At 58.1% G+C, this 20,113-nt stretch overlaps 1 protein-coding gene across 4 annotated transcripts; it reads left to right on the top strand.

Annotated features, from left to right (window-relative positions):
- The first annotated feature begins 1,248 nt into the window (after positions 1 to 1,248).
- On the top strand, positions 1,249 to 20,094 carry PAK4 (p21 (RAC1) activated kinase 4). 4 transcript variants are annotated; one of them, XM_074218994.1, is made up of 10 exons: positions 1,249 to 1,379; positions 3,292 to 3,405; positions 14,788 to 15,029; positions 15,995 to 16,522; positions 16,803 to 17,240; positions 17,601 to 17,734; positions 17,886 to 18,012; positions 18,266 to 18,391; positions 18,677 to 18,811; positions 19,040 to 20,094. In XM_074218994.1, exons 3-10 carry the CDS (start codon positions 14,826 to 14,828, stop codon positions 19,193 to 19,195), a joined length of 1,848 nt encoding a protein of 615 aa, XP_074075095.1. In that variant the 5' UTR covers positions 1,249 to 1,379; positions 3,292 to 3,405; positions 14,788 to 14,825; the 3' UTR covers positions 19,196 to 20,094. The 4 variants fall into 4 exon arrangements, with proteins under 4 accessions (XP_074075095.1, XP_074075093.1, XP_074075094.1 ...); XM_074218993.1 differs by lacking the exon at positions 1,249 to 1,379 and adding an exon at positions 1,859 to 2,219; XM_074218992.1 differs by lacking the exon at positions 3,292 to 3,405 and having other exon boundaries at positions 19,040 to 20,093.
- Positions 20,095 to 20,113: the final 19 nt, after the last annotated feature.

Genomic DNA, 20,113 nt, shown 5'->3' with positions numbered 1-20,113 from the left:
TGGATTCCTAGGCCTGGCCCAAAATAGAAGTATGAGGGAGGAGGGCTTGGAGATGATTTCTTTTAAATCCCATGAGCAGAACCAGAAAACCACGCACACCCTAACAGCAACACGGGGGGGGGGGGGGGTGATGATCAACCTTGATGGACTCGCTCATTCCATCAGGGCAACAATCAGACACAATTTTGGACTATCTGCGATGGAGAATACCATCTGTAGCCAGAGGAAGAATTATGGAGTTTAAACAAAGACCAAAGGCTATTACCTTTAATTTATGTAATTTTGCTATCTCTTATATTTTATTTTTTTTCTTAAGGACATGATTTCTTTCTCAACACACTCAATTTAGATCATGTATAGCATGGAAATTGCGGGGAGGCAAGCGAGATTGGGGGGGAAATTGTGAAATTCAAAAAACAATAAAAAATCTAAAGGGGGGGAAATCCGTCCTCCATCTGGCAGCGGAGGCTCAGAGAGGGGCTGCCCTTGGGGGGGTTCTGGATGGCCCCCACTCCGCCTCCCTCTTCTTCCTCTCCCTCGGGAGGTGAGGGGGCCTCCACAAGTCTCTCTGACAGCGGCCCCGGAGCTCTTGTGCCAACCAGCCTGCGGGGCAGGGGCAGGGGCAGGGGCAGAAGAAAAGGGAGGCAAGGAAAGAGAAGGGGGAGGGGAGAAAGCAGGGGTGAAGGGGAAAGAGAAGGGGGAGCAGAGGAGGAAAGAATGGGGAAGGGGAAAGAAGAGGAGGGGAGGGAGGCGGGAGAGGCGGGGAGGGGGAGGGGGAGGGGAGCGGAGCCAGGGGGCGGGGCCGGGGCCCCTTTAAAAGCCACGTGCTTTGCCCCGCCTTCTTCCGCTCGGGACGGTTCTCCGTCTGAGCCGCAGGGGGCGCTCCGAGGCCGGAGTGTGCGGGGCGGGAAAGAAGCGGGGGGGGGGGGGGGTCGCTCCGGCTAAAGCGTTCCCCGCCCCGCCCCCGCCCCCTCGGAGGCCGCCGGCGTCGGAGCCGCCCCTCCAGCCGAAGCGTGCCTGGGAAGCCCGCGGGTTGGCCGAGGGGGAGGCCCCTTACGTCCATTATCCCCTAAACTGGCCAATCCCCGGGCAATATCTCCCTATGGCGCTCGCCTATTGGGCGGTTCGTGCGGTTCGGGGGCGTGGAGGCCAATCGGAGGCCGCTCGAGTGGGCGTGTGTCAAGTCCTGGCACGCCCCACGCCCGGAACAGTCGCGGTTGCCATGGGCACGGGTGGGCGGCGGGGGGAAAAGCCCCGGATGTTGGTGCGGGATTCAACATGGCGGCGGCGGCGGCCGCGGTGGCGGCTCCGGCCCGGCGGAGCTGAGGCGACGAGGGCCCCGAGCCCCGGGAGGAGCGGCGACCCAGCCGAGGAGCAAGGTTGGAGGGCCGGGGGTCGGGGCCTGGCGGCGGCGGCGGCGGCGGCGTGCGGCCTGGGGGAGGGGAGCCGAGCTCGGGCCGGGGCGGAGGGGGCGGGGCCGGGCGGCCCCGGGGGCCCTGTACGCGGGGCGCTGGCGGTGGGCGTCCTGGGCCACCCCGAGTCCGGGGGGCGCCGGATCCTCCCCCCGGGCGCACGCCCCTGGGCGCCTCCCCCACCCGCCCACGTGGCCCCAGGCCGCCCCGGGGCCCTCCTCTCCTGGGGCCCCTCCGGGTGCCGGGAGGGCGTGGTGCCCGACCCCTCCGGGCCCCGGGGCCGGGCCGGGCCGGGCCGGGCAGGGAGCCCTGGGACACCCTGCCGGGGAGGGGGCCTCTGGGCGGTCCCGAGCCCCGGGCTAAGTGTGGGGGCCCCGGGATGGGCCGTTCTGCGGAGGGGCCCCTTGTGCGCCAGCCCCCCTGACCCGGGGGCCGAGGCTGGCCGGGAGGCTGAGGGGCGCCTTGGGACCTGGGGCAGGGCCGAGGCCAGATGCCCCTCCTTGGAGCTGGTGCGGAGCTGGCAGCCCGGACTGAGGTAGGTGCGGCCCGGGCCCGGCCCTTCCCTGGCTCTCAGTGACTGGCCCTGCCTGGGGGCCCGACCCTGCCTCGGGGCCCGACCCTGCCTCGGGGCCCCGGCCCTGCCTCGGGGCCCGACCCCGCGGGCCGGAGAGCTGGGCAGGGCCCAGGGCCGAGATGCCGCGTCCAGGCTCCCAAGGCACGGGATTCTAGGTGGCACTGAAAGAGGCCAGTCTCCCCCCCATTTTACAGAGGAAATGCTGGCACCCAGAGGCCAAGGAGGGGTACAAGGTAGGATTTGAATCCAGAGCCACGGAGGCAAAATTCTTTTCACTGGACAAGCAGCACGAAATAGGTAGAAGAAAGGCTGGGGCAGGAGGGGCAGACTTGACCCCCACCCCCACAAGCCACGTAGCCTCAGTAACTCTGTGAAACAAATAACGCTGAAGGGCCCTAATTCCTGTGGGAGGTTTAGAGATGGATCCAGAGGATGATGGTCCACCTACACCCTGGTCTAGGACCAGAGACCCCTGGGGCTTGCCCTGGCCCAGAGGCATTCACTGCTCATATCCTTAGTTCAGAGGCTCAGGACTTGGGGCAAGACCAGAGCAGGCTGATCTGTCCCCTTGGGGGACATTCCCCTCTGTGGAATGGCACCCCAGGACCCGCACTGTTACTGTCACGTCCACTTCTCTGTGACCCTTGGCAAAGATAGGGGAGTGGTTCACCAGCAGGTTCCTTCTCCAGTTTCATGTAGGTCAGGGTTAAGTGACTTGTCCAGGGTCACACACATAGCTAAGTGTCAGAGGTCCGATTTGAACTCCAGTCTTTCTGATTCCAGACCTGTTCTCCACACTCGGGCCCATTTTGCTGGCACTGTCCTGTATTTATTTCCCACTCGGTTTCCCCAGCTGCTTCCCAACCCCTGGCCTCGGGGCGTCCCCGGCCAGCTGGTATTCCCATTCCCGCAGCTGTGGTCTAGTGTGGTCATTATCGACCCGGCCAGCAGGAAGCCATCTCCCATCTATGTCGTGTCAGGGAAATGGGACCTCTTCCCACTTCCCATTCCGGGCTAGTCCCAGGCTGGACTCATTGACTGTCCCTGTCCTTTGACCGCCCCAGCTGGTTTCTGAATGAGAGGAATCACAGCTGCCCTTCCGAGGTCTCCGAGAGGACTTGGAGCCTGGGCTGCCTGGGGAGCCGGCTCCTTGCCTCTGGGTCTGCCAGCCTGGGAGAATGTGGGTGGTGGCCACTTAAGGCTCTGCTGCCCAGTGGGCTGGAGGAGGCCTTGAGCTCTGGGGGGGAGGGTCTACAGGCCCTTGGGACCTTAGGTTTCTCCCTTTGTCCTTCCCCCCATAACCAGGTGGTTGTTCAGCATTGGATATCCCCAGCACCTATTCTTTGTCTGCAGTTGTACTTCCCATTACATGCTTTGAGGGCCAGGTACACCCCACCTCCCAACTTCCCAAGTGAAAGAGTAAGTACCAGTGAGTTGGCCCAGCCCCTTTTCTCCTCTTTCTTCCCCCAGGTGGGACGCTGCCACTTAATAAAGCAGAATTGGGGCAAGCCTGCTGTCACCTGGGCTCTCTTGCCCAAGGCAGATTCACTTCTCTGTCCCTCACCAGTCTTGCCCCCCAGGCTCAGTGGCCCTTGGCAGGGTCCCCATAGGTTCTGTACCTCAGTGTCTTCATCTGTAAATTGGAGTATTTCTAGTTGTTTGTTGTGAGCTTGTCTGTCCTAGTACCCCCCCCCCCAGTCCCTCTCACCTCTCCCATTCTCCCGGCTGGTCCCTTACCCTCCAGCTGATCACCAGGCTCTCCTCTGAGATCGCCTCCTTCTGGCAGCACCCCAAGAGCCAGCCTTGATCTCTGCTTTGCTTTGTGGAGGTTGCTGAGTGACGACTCTGGACTTGCGCCAACCTAGGCCTGAGCCTGGAGCTCCTGGGAGCCCTGGGCTGGAGTCCACGCTGCTAAATCATTTTCTGCCCAGCACCGGTCATGTCTCCCTGCCCCAGACCTTGGCTTGTCGGCCAGAGTGGGGTCAGCTCTAGGACCCAGGAACACGAGCCCTAGGGCCAAAAGCACATGTGAGGGGCCGGGGCAGGGGCCCAGAGAGTGTGCTGAGGCATTGTGGGCTTCTCTAGCCCCAGCACCCGCTGTTGGGCTCTTGAGGTCAGGGACCTCTCTTTACATCCTAGATCTCTTGGGAGCATTTCTGAGCCCCCCCCCCCCGGAGAAACTGAAGGGATCTGCAGGGACCCCATAACTTTGCCCCAAACCTCCCTTGGGGTTTTCTTCTGGGATTATGACCCTGACTCCTCTCTCATATTATCTGGCTCCTGCCCATCTCTGAGAGCCCCTTAAAAAAGGGCGGGGGATGACTTCTCTCCAGCCAATAAGGAATGAGCAAAGCTCTGGGCTTCCTTCCTTCCCCATGCTCTGATGGGGGAGAGGGGAGAGGAGAAGAGGCTATAATTTCCCTGAATTATGTCAAGGGCTAATTAAAGGTTTTCCTCAGCTAATCAACTTGTAGTTTAATTAGCAACAAACAGGAATTACCCACCCAAGAATAAAACAACTTTGCTGACAAAAATTTCATGTCCTTGATTCAGGGGCTTTCCACCTAACATGAGAGAGCCCTTTCAGGGGACATGTCTGGTGTTCCATCATCCTGCCAGGTGCTGGGAGGTGGGGGCTGGGGGTGAGGGGAGGGCTCTAGTGTCAGGAGCTAGGGCCAACCTGGGGAGGAGCCTGGGATGCCCGTACCAGGGTTTCCCCATTCCTCACATACCTCTGCTCAGCCCAAAGCAGAGGAGCTCATCACTTTGCCCCAACAGCCCCCATCCAGCTCCTTTAAGCCCCCCTCTGGACCACTCCCCTGGTCTACTACCACCATCACATCTTTCTCTTCCCACCCTGCTGTGGACTTGGTTGATCCTGGAGGAGGTGGAATGTGGGGGGGATGGCAGGGATACGACCCAGGCCAGGCACTGCCCCCTCTCAGCCTCAGTCTCCTCATCTGTAAACTAGGGTTAATGATCATTTCTACTCACAGGCTCATTGGGAGCTCCCAGGAGGTAATGCAGTATGTCTGCAGCAGCCTCCTCACTTCCCTGACTCCCCTTCCCCTACCCCTCCACCCCAGCAGTCCCTATGCTTAGGGGTCCCCTGCAGTCCCTGCCTCCAGGTGCAGGCTGGGCCTTCTTCTTAGGCTTTGGGTAGACTCCTCCATTCTCTGATTGCTGCCCATGCCCCAAAGGCAGGCCAGCTATCTCCTGGGGATCCTGTTTTGCAGCCATGCTCTGCACCTCAGAACAGCTCTGGATTCTCTTCTCTCCCCTCCCCCTTCCACCAGGGACTGGTCACCTGGGTCAGTCCCCAGAGTTGAAAGGCAGAGTGCCAGGTGGATGCTTGCAAAATGGGCTTCATTTTAGCACTTATCTTTCCCTGTGGTGAAGACCAAGTAAGAGAATGTGTGCCTGGCATACAATAGGCACTTAATAAATGCTCATTGTCTTCTTTCTGCCTTGTCTCCCCTCAGGGACCTGGGGGAACCCTTGAGCTGAACTTTGGTAGGGGCCTGGAGGGCAGCTCTGGCAAGGGCCTGAGACCTGCCAGGGAAACTTTCTTAGGCCAGTTTGTCTGGCGGTTACACACAGGGGCAGAGAGAGAAGGGAGGGCCCCAGCGAGGCCCTCTCACCCAGGATGCGCATGGTAGACCTGTGTCAGCTTGGAATTCCTTTGAGGAGCTCCTCCTGTAGCCATCTTCTTGCTCACTAAGCTGGAGCTAGGCCGAACAGGACTCTATGTGCTGAACCCCAGAGAAGAGACGTGAGGCCCCCCCATCCTCCTTGTAGAGGAAGGGGATGGGATGCCTGGGCTACTTCTGAGCATGGCTCCGGGCTGCCAGAGGGGAGCTTGAGGCTGTTAATGAAGTCTCGGGAGGTGCTCAGTGATAGAGTCCTGTCTGGATGAGGCCCTGACTGGCCAGGTAGACAGCACTTTCCATTTCCTGCCCTTTTTTCTGCCAGAAGGCAGTTCCTCACGTGCCTCCAAAGTGCTATTTGGTTCCCTAGAAAAGCTGCGTGTCCGTCACTCTTTGCCGACCATTTGTGTTCCTCGAGTCCAAGCGAGGTGCAGGTGATGGCCTCACTGTGGCCTTCTCTCCTCTGCCCTCAGTGCCATTCTCAGTGGTATCATCTTCCCCCTCCAGCCCTTTTCTCTTTGAGGACCAGAGACTGGATGAGGCGATTCGCCATCTCCTACCCAAGAGGGTTTCCCTTGTTCCCTGGGTTAGAACGGATCCATTCAGAGCCTTCTTGAGACCACAGCCTAGTGATGAGGGTGCTTCAGAATCCAGCTTCCCTTTGGGGTCCCTGGAACAGATCTGCCTCTCCTCCTCCTCACACACCCCCGGTGGCTCCCAGGAGCACAGCCTACCTTAGCATGTTCCTGGCCACTCCATTGGATAGGCTCCCACTAGCTGCCCTGGCTTCCTCCTCCCTGACTTCTCCATTTCGGTGCCTCAGCCCCACCCAGAGGGCTCACTTCAAGATGAGGGTGCCCTCCCCTTCTCTGTTCACATTCTTCCACCTCGTGCCTCAGGTGGTCGTCTAGGCCCCAGTCACGCTCTTCCCCCTTCCCTTCCCCTCTCCTCCCTCAGCAGTTCCACTCCCCGATGTTCTCTGCTCCTGGATCCCTGTACCTGGGACGCCTTGCCAGGCTCCCGCTGCTTCCCACCAGACTCCTTCCTCATGCTCCTGAACAGAGCTGGAGGAGGTCCCATGTGCACAGGCCTCTCCACAGCAGCTTCTGCACCCTCTTGCCCCCTGCCCTTTCTCCTCAGGGAGAGCTCCCCTTCCTCACACTGTACCTGGGGGCTCTGATGGCAAGGCTAGCCCCTCTTCCTTTGCCCTGCCTCCCATGCCCTCCTCTCTTCTCCAACACAAGGCACAACATTCATGTCCAGCCTCCCCCTGCAGCCTGCATTCTTGCCTGTCTCCCTAACTGTTCAGTCCACCCCTCGGCTCTCTTCCTGTTTTCTTTAATCCCCTCAAGACTTAACTCCTGGGCGCTCCTGTCTGACCTCTCCTCTCTCCCCTTCCTCTGAGTAGCCGCTACTCCTCAGTCTCCTTGCCTGGCTCTTCAGCCAGCCCGTGCCTCGGGGTGGCCATGAGGCTCTGCCTCAGGCCTGCTGTTCTTCCTTCTCAAGGGGGTCCGCTGATGCGGGGATGGGGGGGAGAGGTGAAGGCTTGACTTTGGGGTGAATTGGATTTAAGTGAGGCAGAGCTGGGCAGGCGTCTGCCTCAGCCCGTCTGCATCATTGGACAGACCTGAACCTCCATTGACGTCACAACCTGCGGCAGAACAGAGTTCCCCCACCCCTGCCAGGTTTCCCTCTCTCTGTTGAGGATGCCACCATTCTTTTGGTCCCCCAGGACCACCCTCCTTATGTCCTCCCTCACCCTACGGTGTGTCCGCTGCTAGCTGGTGTCATCTCTGCCTTGCAGACACAGTCACCAGCTACGTGGGCAGTGGCGATCTCCCTGATCCCCCCCTGCCCCCACGTGGCCAAGACGGTTTCTTGGAATCCTTGTCTGACTACGTTCCCCACTCTGCTCCAGGTGCTGCTCCCATGTCAATCCCTTCAGAACTCGGGGCCCCTCTCCTCACCTTTCCAGCCTTCCTACACCCGACCCCTATCAAGTTAGCCCTAAGTCTAGACGCTCCAGGCCTCTCTTGTTGTCAAACGCTCATTGTCTTCCCCCCCTTCAGGCCCTCAGAGGTCGCAGGTGTCCTTCCCAACTCAGCCCAAGCCCACCTTCCATCAGAGGCCTCTCCTGCACCCTCCCAGCTGCTGCCATCTACACTGCATGTAGTTTGTACACTCTAACCCCATTTAAGATTTTCTTAGCAGAGATACTGGAGTAGTCACCATTTCTCCAAGTGATGGGGAAATTGAGGCAAACAGTAAAGTGACTTGCCCAGGTCAGCCAGCTAGCAAGATCCGAGGTTGGATTTGAATCCAAGTCCTCCTGCCCCCAGGCCCGATATTCTCCATTGTGCCACTTGACTGCCCGTTAGGGTGTCTGCTTCCTGGGGGGAAGGAGATTTTGCTTTTCTTTCTAACTCTTGCCCTGGCAGGCAGCCTGAATGGACTTCTGCTCCAAGCAGCTTCTCTTACAGCTTGGGGAGATCGGGGGGTATGCCTTTCCCCACCCCCCCACCCATGCTTCCCCCCTCAGACTGAGGCTGAGCAAGTAAGGGTTTGAGCCTGGGGCAGCGGGCCCATTGTACACCCGTCCTGCTCCCCGGGCACACCGAGGGATGGCCTCCCCTTGGTGTCCTCTCCCTGGGCATGCCCTGTAGGGGTCTGGGCTGGCAGGGGGGTACTGCGGTGGGTGAGTCAGACTGCAAGAAGACTGGGAGTCTTCTTAATGACCACTGCGGGGGTGGAGCCCTTCCCTTTCATCTTGGGATCTCTAAGCACCAGGTAGTGGCAGTCATTAACCCTCCTGAGGAGCCTCGAGGCAGCTCTGATATAGTAGGGGGAGGCTCCCTGGAGCAAACATGGCAGCCCTGCCTGTGCCTCTGGCCAGGCCCTTGTCTCACCTTCCCCACAGGCCAGTTGTCCTCCAGCCTTTATCTCACTGGTCAGTTTGTTTGAAACAGAGCCATCTCATTGGCCATCCAGCCGGACCTCCCTTCCTGCCTGGCCCTCTGCCCCTGCACCTTTCTAACTGTCAGGACACTCCCTCTGCCCCCGCCCCTCACACATAAACACACCCTCCCTCCTCTCCCCTCTTTCTCTACCCCCCCTTTCTCTTCCTCTCAGGGCCGGACTGCTGTTCCACCCCTCTAGCCCTTGTCCCCCTCCCAGCCATAAGGAGAAGGTAGACTGGGGGTCATCTTCCCTCTCTACCCCTTCTGAACAGTAACAAACAGCAGGGAATCTGACTCAGGGCCTGGATTGCTTGGGGCCCCTCCCCATGGCAGCCGAGGTTGAACCCCTGCCAAGGGGGCAGGCCCTGAGGAGGGAAACTGGGGGAGTGAGCGGGAGCTGGGCCGCTTGGAGCAGGGTCAGCCAGCCGAAGCAGGACTCAGATGCGGACATGCCAGGAGAGGGGAGTGGGCTCCCTCTGGCCTGTGAACCCACCCTGCCTGGGATTGCCCCTCTCTGAACCCCCCACCCCCAGGTCCAGCTTTGCCTGGCCTGGAAACAAGAAAACTGGAGGAAAAGAGGGAGGTGGAGGTGAGCCCAGAGGAAGAGGGGGCAGAGATGGGGAGAGGAAAGGCCTCTCCCTGTTGTGGGGTGGGCGCAGGTGCCTTGAGTGAGCTTCCTGTTTGGGGGGGGGGCTTGGGGATCAGTGAGCTTCTTGTCCTTTGTGGGAAGGTGCTAGCTCAGTTTCTCATTGTTCCTTGAGGGAGGAGGGAAGTAGGTATCAAGGAGAAGGACCCATTGATTGGAGAGGGGGGAGGGGGCCCTGAATTTGACTTTTCCTCATCTTTCACTAGAATGAATGAGGTTTATCTGATCTTCCTCCTCACATACTTGTTGTGGGAATCAGAGCCTTGGCCTCCTGCTGAGGCTCCCAGAAAAGCCTCCTTTGTGTCGGGGCCCCTACTGGGGAATAATCGTTCAGCACCCTCTCTGGAGGGAGTTCCAGCCCTTCCTTCCTGCTACCTGCGAACCTCCCTGGCGGCCCCCAACTCTGTGTGTTTGCCTTAGGTCTCTGGTTTTGGCTGTTTGTTATTGGGCAGGAAAAGGAGGGCTGGCCCCAGACTGATGGGGAGAGAGAGTCCTCCAGACTGGGAGTGGTCCTCCAGACTGATGGGAAAAGGGAGTCCCCCAGGCTGCTGGGAGTAGGGAGTCCTCCAGGCTGATGGGAAGAGGGAGTCCTCCAGGATGCTAGAAGCTGGGAGTCCCCCAGACTGATAGGAGGAGGGTATCCTCCAGGCTGATAGAGAAAATCACAGACAGATCTAGGTCTGGGCTCAGGTCAGTCAACACTGCTGCCTCCTTTCAGAAAGGGTCTGCTCCTTTCCTCTTGGGAAGCCACTTCTCTTTCTCTGCCCCCATGGCTTCCCTTAAAGGAGGAGGCTCAGTAATGGCTCAACAGAGCTTTGGAGGGGTCATGGGCTCCAGCTCCCTCCCTCACTGTTGGGACGAACACATGAGGACTGGATATTTCCCTTGGAGAAGGGAAGACCCAGGAGAGCTCTGTTCACTCTGTTCAGGTATTGGAAGGGTTGTCATATGGTTAGAGATGGCCCTGAAGAATGGCAGACTATGATTCTGTCCTGGGAGGGCGATTCTGGAGGATTTGTGCTCAGTTGGATTCTCAGGGGACTTATCCAAGCTCCCCAAGCCAGGGCCAGTGATGGACAAACCCAGAATCGGTAGCATTTTTAACTCAATGAACAGGTGATCCCAGAGAGGGAAAGCAGGTAGAAGTCACCGCGTCAGCCCAGGCTAGCAAGGTACTACATCCCACTCCCATTTTGGCATAGAAGCTTCTCTGGTCAGCAGTATTGCATGTGGCTCCTCAGAGCAGGTGCTTGTCCACAGCCTTTGGCAGTTGATCTTGGTCAGCATTAAGAGAGGCCCAGTTTCTGGGAGGTGATCATTCTCCTTTACCCTGCTGCCCTGGGCCATCCACATCTGAGTATTGTGTTCTGCTGTGAAGGCCACAGCTAAAGGGTCCCTGGGCTGAGAAGGAGCAGTTGCAGGGATTTAGGGGAGAATGGTTGAGCCAGCTCTGCTTTCAGGTGTTAGAAGGCCTGGGCTCCTTGTGGTAGAGGCCTCAACTTGTTTTGGTTTGTCCCAGAGAGTCAATGTTCCACAGAGGCAGACATTTGGGCTTGCCTGCAACTGTCTTGGGAGGCCCAGACTGTGGGGCCACTCATCCCAGAAGGGGGGGGGTGTTCCTTTGGGCTCCCGGGTGGGCTGGCTGACCACCAGGATGGATTCCTCCCTCTAGAATCAGAGATTTGATTCTGTTTGTCCTCACAACAGAGGTAGATGCACTAGAGAAGGGGCTACAGCCTGGGAGGGGCAGAATTAGCTCATAAGCTGAGAATGGTTTTTAAGTAAAGTATGAAAAAAGCATTCTTAGTTGGTACAAAATCAAGCAGCAGGCCATATTTGGCCTCAGGTCAGAGTTTGCCTGACCCTGATGTCCCTGAGCCTCTGGGGGGTGGGGGTGGAGTGGGGAAGAGCTGCTGCTCTTGTTTGGGGGGGGGGGGCTGAATCTTCCTGCTGAACACTAGCTGCCCTTCAAGCCCCTGTTCTTGACAGGTGACCTTGTCCCAAACCAGGGAGGAGCTCCTGGTTCTCTGGAAAAGGCCGAACCAAGTCTGGGCTCAGAAAAGCTAGATTTGAAACCTAGCTCTCCCAGGGGCTCCATGGTCCTGGGCAAGACCTTTCTCTCCCACTGACCCAACCTTGTAGAGTTATTGGGCACAAAGAACCATCCTTAGTTACTTGTTGCTGGCCTAGTAAGGGGGTTCAGTTAGAAATGGGCCTGGACAATCCACTCTTCTGCTATGAGTCTAATATTCTATCAAGCACAATTCCTTATTGTGATTGACCTCAATGGAGGGTCATGGAGAGCATCCTAGGATCAGCCCCCAGGACAGATAGTCCATGGGGGCAACATGCACCTCCCCTTGTTCCCACACATAGCACAGCCCCTGTGTGGTTCACATCATTTGGAGAATTTGAAGAGTTGGCCTGGTGATAACCATTGCTTTTAGTTTTTTGTGAATTGAGGAGCCATAGTGGGCAGTGGGTCGGTTATTGACTGAGGTTTCCAAAACACTTCTTGAGGTCTGAGATGGATGTCACTGCACAGAAACTTCCCCATCCAACTCAGCTTTTCAAAAGACTCTTGACAGAAGATGGAAGTAGGAGCAGGTAGAGGTCAGAGGGCCAGAGGATGGCCCCGGTGTGAGACAGCTGAGGGCAGCTAAGAGGGGCAGGGCTTCTTTAGCTTAGGATGGGGACTGAAGCTCCTGGCGGAGCGACCAAAGAGAGCCAGTGATAGTGGGGAGGATCTTTGTACCAAAATAAAAATGGCCAATAGGAATCCGACCAGACTGCCAGCCCAACAGAACTCCAACCCGGGGTCCTGAAAGACCTGGTGGACACAGGTCACTACTGGACCCTTGCCAGGGACCTGACCTTTCATTTCTGACCAGATTCTTGATTCTTATTAATAATCAGCATGGCACAGTGTTGTCCTGGACCCAACATGCCCAGGTTGCCAGATCGGTGAATCTAGGGTCTTGCAAATGTGGCTTCTTCAGACTGCCACCAGTCTCTCTTCTTGTTGTGGATGCTGGAGAGAGGGGGACCAGCCAGGAGCAAGACTGACCTGCAACCAGAGCCCTGGGCTGCTTTGGTGGCATGTCTGCAAAGGGGGCAGTGGAGAGACATTGGATAGCTTAAGATCAAAACCCATCAGGATAGCCTCCTGGTTCTTGGGGCCACATGGACTTAGGGATGAACGTAAATGTTTACACTTGGGCTTAAAAAATCAACCTCCTAAGTGTAAAATGGAGTTTATTTGAAACAGGCCCAGGCTGTAATTGCCTCTAGTGGAATATGAAGTCACAAGGTGAGGAAGCATTAAGAGGCTCAGTGGTAGCCTGGCCTAGTGAGGGACTGTTGGCCCCTGGAGGAGGACACAGAGTCTGGAGAGCATCTCCTGGCGGCATCAAGGGTCAGACAAGCGTACGTCCTCCTCGCAGCCCCAGCTTCTGCTAGGAGATGAAGACTGAGCTTGGGGGGCACACTCAGATTCACATTCCTCCGTACAGATAACAAAACTTTGCTAAGCATCTCCTGAATATGACAGGCCTTGTGTGGGGCCTCATAACCCTGGGCCTGGCCTAGGCCACCAGACCCCAGTAGGGAGTCCCTCACCAGAGTTCTCTGAGGAGAGTAGTGGGGTGCCCCCAGCTCCTACTCTGCCCCTGGGCCTCCTCTCTCCCTGGCGCACACTTGGCATGGAGGATGGTTTTCCTCTAGGCAAGTTTCCTTGGACTTCTTGTCCAGGGCCTCCTATTTCCTGGGAACACTTCTCTTGCTGATTCTCTGGAGCCTTCTAGAGCCTTCTGGAGGAATGGAAACCCAGCCTCCTCCTGCTCCTCTCCTGCTCTCCCACCTCTGCTTTTCTAGGCTCTTCCTCCCTCTTGTTTGTGTTAGGGGCCTGGCAGAGTTGCTGATAAGGCCTGAAGGTTGGGGACTAGGTGGGGGAGGGGCCCTGGGATGGGAAGGGAAGGGAAGGGAAACCTTGACTGACCCTGATGTCTGCCTTCGGGTGGGAGCTGACACTCCTGGACTCTGGTTTGGGAACACCCAGGATACACAGGCGCACAGCCGGACCTCTTGAGCTTTCCTACAGCAACCTCACTGCTCAAAGGATCTTGCGATCTGGGGGAGACAGGGTCCAGATAGGCATCTTAGAGCTGAGATGAGGGCCCTAGGACTGGCAGGTGGGAGTCTGGGGACACATGGGGAGTCATAGCTGGTATCCCCAAGGCCAGGAACAGTCTGGAGGCTCAAGGGCAGTGCCGTGGGGGTGACCTGGGAATAGAACTAGTCTCTGGGGACAGGTTGGGGGCTACCACAGGCTTCTGTAAATATGCTCCACCCATTCAGTTCCTCTGTTTATGTGTCCATCTGTCCAGCTGCTGATGGGGGGGGTCTAAGACAAATATCCGGAGGTGTGACTTCCTACCAGACCCCCCAGTGACAGTGGGGTGGGCCAAGAAGGGGAAGAGAAGAAAGGGGAAGGGAACTGGCTGGTGGGAGGCAGATAAGTTGGCAGGCTAGGCTCCCACGTGGCGTTGTGTTTATTGGAACTTTCACTGGCCTGGCCTGAGCAGGGAGTGCCCAGCCAGACCCCAGGAGGACGTGGAAGCTGGCCACATGATTTCCCACCCAGCAGAGGTGCCCCCCCCCCTTAAACCCATTCTGCCTTCTGTGTTCGCTGCCTCCTGCCCCTTCAGGAAGTGCTCCCCTAGATCTGCCTTTGCCATAACAAACTGGTTTTCCTTTTTATCTCCCTCTCCAAGCAAGGCCCTCATTCTCATGCCCTAGGGACATGGGCTCAGCTGCAGTAAAAGTCATAGCAAAATGCTTTGAAATCTCTTTTCTGGGGAGTGAGGTGACTGGTGGCTGTGCCCTAGAACAAAAAGAGTGGGAGAGGAGGCCCCCCTCTGCCCACTGACACCCCCTGCTCACTGACCAGGACAGGCTGGCACTTAGTCGGCCTCCCTTCCCTAGCTTGGGCCGGCCCGCCCCACCCCCAACGGCTTCCACAGCCAAACCGGTTCCCCAGGATGGAGCTGCCACTGGGGGCCACGTTGGGCACTGCCTGGTGAGCCTGGGATCAGAGAGGGCCTTAGAAAAGCCTGGATTGGGGCGAAGGAGAAGGCCGCCACTTTGCCTGGGTCTTGACAACCATGCAGTCATGTGGATGTCCGTGGACACCCCCCTCACATGTACCAACACACATGGACTACATTCCAGAAGGGCCCGTGGATGCTCACATGTGGGGGGGGGAGGCAGGAAGGCCAGCCACCTGCTCCCCGCCCCAGCCCAGCCTGAATGCTCCTTCTCCTTCCCACTCTGTGGGTCTCTTAATATGTGAGATCGTGGGAAGAGCCCCCACTTAATGACTCCCCTGCCAGGAGTATCCCCCTCTTGTTCCCAGACTCCTCAACCGTAGAATGGAGCTGGGCTTAGAAGAGATAGTCAAGGCCTTTGGAAAGGGAGGCTTGGCCTCGATCTCCTGAGTCTGAGGAGTTTTCGGGGCACCTCGGTGACTATCCCTTCCCTTCTGTGCTCACAGACCTGGTAGCTGGGACGAGGTGACCACAACCCACCACCATGTTTGGCAAGAAGAAGAAGAGGCTGGAGATCTCGGCCCCGTCCAACTTTGAACATCGTGTCCACACGGGTTTTGATGAGCAGGAGCAGAAGTTCACGGGGCTCCCTCGGCAGTGGCAGGGGCTCATTGAGGAGTCGGCCCGGCGGCCCAAGCCCCTCATCGACCCCGCCTGCATCACTGCCATCCAGCATGGGGCCCATAAGGTAAGGGAGCATCCCAAATCCTCATCCTCCCATCCTAACCATGACCTTTCACACATGTCAGGCCTCCCATGTGATGTCCCCCAACACCAGCCCTGCTAGCTCTCACTCTTGACTCCTGGGCCTTCCTTTGGCCAGGCTTGTCTAAGGCCGGGTCCTGGCAGGACTGAGAATTAGAAGATTGGCCCAGCTCTTCGTAATCCTTGTCTTCTGACCCCGGTGCAAACTGAGGCACCTGGAGTGGTGGGGCAGACTCCAAACCCAGGCTGTCACTACTGAGGCCCTGCCCTCCAGCTACACTTCTGTTGTTCCTCTCTGTGACCTTCCCCTACTCCTTCCCCTGCCTGAAAATCAGCCCCAGGGGATGTAGAGGGGGAGAAAATGGCAGCCCAGCCCAGGTCAGAGCTGGCCCCGCCCTAAGGGCCACCCCCGCCCCTCCTCCCACCAGCCGGAGCCTTACCCAGGGTGCCACAAGTCCTGCCCAACCGGTTCAGTCACATGATAGGATAGGAGTGGACTCTCCCTGGGCTGGCCCTGCCTCAGCCTCAGGCCCACACATCCTTGGGACCCGGGGTTGTTGGAGTTTGGGAGTGGCTATCCAGCCCAGTGGTTATCCTTGGTGTTAACCTTCTAGAACCTCCTTTCATCTCCCAACTCCCTCAGCGCCCTCTTCCTTCCCTATTCTCCCCCCCCCCCAGGAAGGGGGGGAGGGGAGTCTGGGAACTACACAGCCCTCATTTCATAGGGAGAAGATGGAGCCTCCCCAGGCTGTGGGGTGGGGGGGGCCTTTGGGGGCAGTTTTCCCTGCCAGGGGTGCCCGTGTCATTGCCATGTGACATCTCATTCTCCGTTTCTGTGTTGTCTCTGTGAACACACATGTGGTTCCATTGTGTCACTTCCCATGTCGGATGCACGCTTCTCCTACCTCCTCCTCCACGTCCTGCCCCTTCCTGCTGACGAACCCCAAGACCATCGTTCGGGGGAGCAAGGGCTCGAAGGATGGGGCCCTCACGCTGCTGTTGGATGAGTTTGAGAACATGTCTGTGACCCGCTCCAACTCCCTTCGTCGGGAGAGCCCTCCCCCGCCCCAGCTGGGTCCTCCAGCCACACACCATGCTCCTCATCAAGAGAACGGGCTGGCTGAAGCCGAGGGGCTGGGGGGTCGTGCCTGGGCCCAGGAGAAGGGACACCCAGAGTCTGGGAGCAGGGGTCCTGCAGAGGGCCGGATTCGAGTCACTGGGCGCAGGGACCACAGTGGTGGCAGCGAGGCAAAGCGGGAAGGGATGGAGAAGAGGCCCAAGTCATCAGGGGAGGGAGCTTCAGGCCAGCCAGGGAGCCCCCAGCCACCCCGGGACAAACGACCCCTGTCGGGGCCTGAAGTGCGGACCCCACGGCCCCCAGGCTCAGGAGGTGGGGCGAAGTCATCGGCCGGAAGGCCGTTTAACACATACCCGCGTGCTGACTCGGACCACCCCCCACGGGGTACAGGGCCCCAGGTAACCACCTCAACCAGCTCCACACTTCCCCTCCTTCTCACTCCCTACTGCCCACTCCCTCTGCAGAGTAGAAGATCGGGAGGCCCCAAGCTCGAGGAGCTGCCACTGGCTCCAGCTTCCCCTGCTCCGGCGCTCCCCTCCCCTCCATCTCTCATCTGTTTGTCCACCATCAGCCAGGGAGATGGGGGCCCAGAGGATGACTCCCTTCCACTGCTCTGTGCTCAGAGGGGCTGGGGGGGCTGGCTGCTGACCCAGTGCCTCTTTCTCTTTTCTGTTTCAGGGAGAGCCCCATAATCCTGCCCCTAATGGTCCCTCCACCGGAGGCCTCCCTCCCCACTCCTCCTCCAAGCTGTTGCCCCGTGCCGCCCGGGGCCCAGAGCCTACCCCTACCCCAGGTACCCTGAGCCCACATGCTTCAGAACCCCAGCTGGTACCTCGTGTCCTCCCCCCTGCTGCAGCCCAGCCCGCCGTGCCCCCATCAGGACCCCGTTCACCCCAAAGGGAGCCCCAGAGGGTATCCCATGAACAGTTTCGAGCTGCACTGCAGCTTGTGGTGGACCCTGGTGATCCCCGCACCTACCTGGACAACTTCATCAAGATTGGTGAAGGTTCCACAGGCATCGTGTGCATCGCCACAGTACGAAGCAGTGGCAAACTGGTTGCTGTGAAGAAGATGGACCTTCGGAAACAGCAGCGACGAGAGCTGCTCTTCAATGAGGTGGGAAATAGGGAGGGAGGGGCTTTGTAGGGCAACCCCAAGTGGAGACTTCAGTAGAGACTAAATCTGGGTACCTTCCTATGGCCTTGAAGGCCCACCTTGATTCTTCTCCCCCCCCAAGCTCTCTCCAGACTTGTTCTGCTTCAAGGCCCGTGGGGGGGGGGGCTGTCTCATTCCCAGACTTTCAGCCAGGCCTTACTGATGGGCCCCCCTCTCAGACTCTTGTTGCTGAGCACCCCAGGTCTGAGTTCTCTCTGGATATGCATGAATCTTCCTGCTTTCTGACCCCTCCAGAGCAGACTGGCAGGTGGTCCCCATTTCATCCATTCCCCCAATCCCCCTGACCCTGATTCCCTACAGGTGGTTATCATGCGGGACTACCAGCACGAGAACGTGGTCGAGATGTACAACAGCTACCTGGTTGGTGATGAGCTCTGGGTGGTCATGGAATTCCTGGAAGGGGGAGCCCTCACAGACATTGTCACCCACACCAGGTATTGTGGGAGATGGGGCTACTTTCTGGCCTTACAGAGCCTCTGCCACCCCAGCCTTTCATCCTTGGTCCATCCATGCCTGCCCAATCCCTCAGGGGACTTTGGGGAATGAGGGGTGGCCTCCCCCTCAGGCTGGTCTCTGTTGCTACAGGATGAATGAGGAGCAGATCGCGGCCGTCTGCCTGGCTGTCCTGAAGGCGCTGTCTGTGCTCCATGCCCAGGGCGTGATTCACCGAGACATCAAGAGTGACTCAATCCTGCTGACCCACGATGGGCGGGTATGAAAGGGGCACCTTAAGGGGCCAGACCAGATCACGGCCCCATTGTAGGTCCTTTGAGCAAATCCAGGGTCCTTCTGGGCTTCTTGGAGGCCCAGGGCCCTCAACAAGCCACTGTGAAATGGTGATGAGGATATGTGTGGTTCCCGTGGTGTGTCAGTCAGAGGAGGGAGGTTAGCTCTCCTCCTTGGGTCTGGCAGCTGCCTCCTGTCTAACTCGTGTCTCTTCTTCTCCATCCTGTTCCAACCCTCAGGTGAAGCTCTCTGACTTTGGCTTCTGTGCTCAGGTGAACAAGGAGGTGCCCAGAAGGAAGTCCCTGGTGGGCACCCCATACTGGATGGCTCCCGAGCTCATTTCCCGCCTGCCCTATGGGCCTGAGGTGAGACCAGGACATGTGATTCTTCATCCCTACCCCTGTCCCCCTACTTCCTGTGCAGAGCCAGGCTAGCCACTCAGCTCTCTGTGGTCCTTAGGGAAGGGAGCTCCAGGATGTGGGAGGAGGGCCCTGTAGGGTAGAGATGTGGGGAGGCTGCCTAGAGACTGGTCTCTGGCATGGAGTAGGATTGGGGGGGGGGGTCTGCTGATCAGGGAGGAGGAAAGAACAGGGCAGTCTGTCTCCATGTCCTCCCTGCTGAGGCCAAAGCATATTTGCTCTTCTCCTCAGGTGGACATATGGTCCTTAGGTGTGATGGTCATTGAGATGGTAGATGGGGAGCCCCCATATTTCAATGAGCCACCTTTGAAGGCCATGAAGATGATCCGGGACAACCTGCCCCCTAAGCTGAAAAACCTCCACAAGGTGAGTGGCCTGGGTTGACATCCCAACTCCCACCAGGGGTTGTTAGAAATAGTAATGTTCCTTGGGAATGGAGAAAGCTCAGTGGACAGATGGGCCCTAAGGAGAGGAGAGAGGTGGGTGCAGTCCTTAGCAGGGGTAGAAGGTGGAGCCCTGTGGGCCCAGACCCTGGCCTGGGAGCCATCCTGGACCCGTCCTCAGTCCTGCCCCCTCTCTTTCCTGACCCTGCAGGTTTCCCCCTCACTGAAGGGCTTCCTGGATCGCCTGCTGGTGCGGGACCCAGCGCAGAGAGCCACAGCCAGTGAACTGTTGAAGCACCCCTTCCTGGGCAAAGCAGGCCCCCCAGCCAGCATCGTGCCCCTCATGCGCCAAAATCGCATGAGATGAGACTGGACCACCCTTGGCCCTTCCCCTAACCAAAGAAGCGCCTCAGAGGGAGTGTCCCCAGCCTGGAAGACAATGGACTCCTTGCCACCTGAAGCAGGGGAGAGAATCCTGGGGTGACCTGGCCCTGGCCTCCCCTCTCACACCTGTGCGATGCCTCCTGGCAGGTGGATGTCTCACTGGATGGACTGGGCCTGGGTCACTCCGTGGCTCCTTCAGATCCTTCTGGGGAACTCAACTACTGAGTTTCAGTTTTCACTTTTTGATATTTTTAAATAACTTTTGGGAGCAAGGGCATCAAGGGTCTCTTTTTGGAATGGAGACCCTATCCCTGCCTCTGCCTCAATTCAAGGGCTGGTTGACTTGACACTGGAAATCTGCAGACCAGGGGTCCCTCCCCTTGTCCCCCAGAGAGCTCCTGGGGGCTCACACAGTGGGGGAGGGCTATTTGGGGTAGGCCCTGTGCCCTCTATCTCATGGCAGTGTCTTTTGTGTGACTTGTCTCTGTCAGAGCGTATGGTTCTTGGGTCACCATATTTTGTGTGTGTGTCTGCACATGTCTGTGATGGGGCTTTTGTGTGTGTGTGTGGCTGGCGTGACAGTATGTTGACATACAAAGTGTGTGCAAACCGGTTTCCTTTTCTCAACTCCAAGCCAGTTGGGAGGACAATCGGGAATGTCTGGTGAATTTGACTGCCTCTGCCTGCCTCTCCCTCTGCTGATGGCTGATGACGCCTCCGCCGAGAATACTACTGTGCTCCTATGGGACTCTTTTTAAAAAAATAGCTATTTATATTGTCATTTCATAACAATCCTTTGGCCCTGGCCCCCAGAAAGGGATCCTGTAGGAGCCGGGGCCCTGGAATTGGGAAGCCATGCTGCAAGCCTGGGCCCCCAGTTAGTTTTACAATTAAAATGTTT

The sequence above is a fragment of the Macrotis lagotis genome, chromosome 1 (genome assembly GCF_037893015.1).
Source record: "Macrotis lagotis isolate mMagLag1 chromosome 1, bilby.v1.9.chrom.fasta, whole genome shotgun sequence".
NCBI classification, from domain to species: domain Eukaryota; kingdom Metazoa; phylum Chordata; class Mammalia; order Peramelemorphia; family Peramelidae; genus Macrotis; species Macrotis lagotis.
This window is presented reverse-complemented; position numbering and strand designations above follow the sequence as displayed.

What these genes read in the sequence shown, in the direction of transcription:
- PAK4 (XM_074218994.1), top strand. Translation starts at nt 14,826, where the DNA reads ATGTTTGGCAAGAAGAAGAAGAGGCTGGAGATCTCGGCCCCGTCCAAC. An exon ending in TCCAGCATGGGGCCCATAAG is followed by an intron (nt 15,030 to 15,994) that starts GTAAGGGAGCAT and finishes ACGAACCCCAAG; the next exon opens with ACCATCGTTCGGGGGAGCAA. An exon ending in CACGGGGTACAGGGCCCCAG is followed by an intron (nt 16,523 to 16,802) that starts GTAACCACCTCA and finishes TTTCTGTTTCAG; the next exon opens with GGAGAGCCCCATAATCCTGC.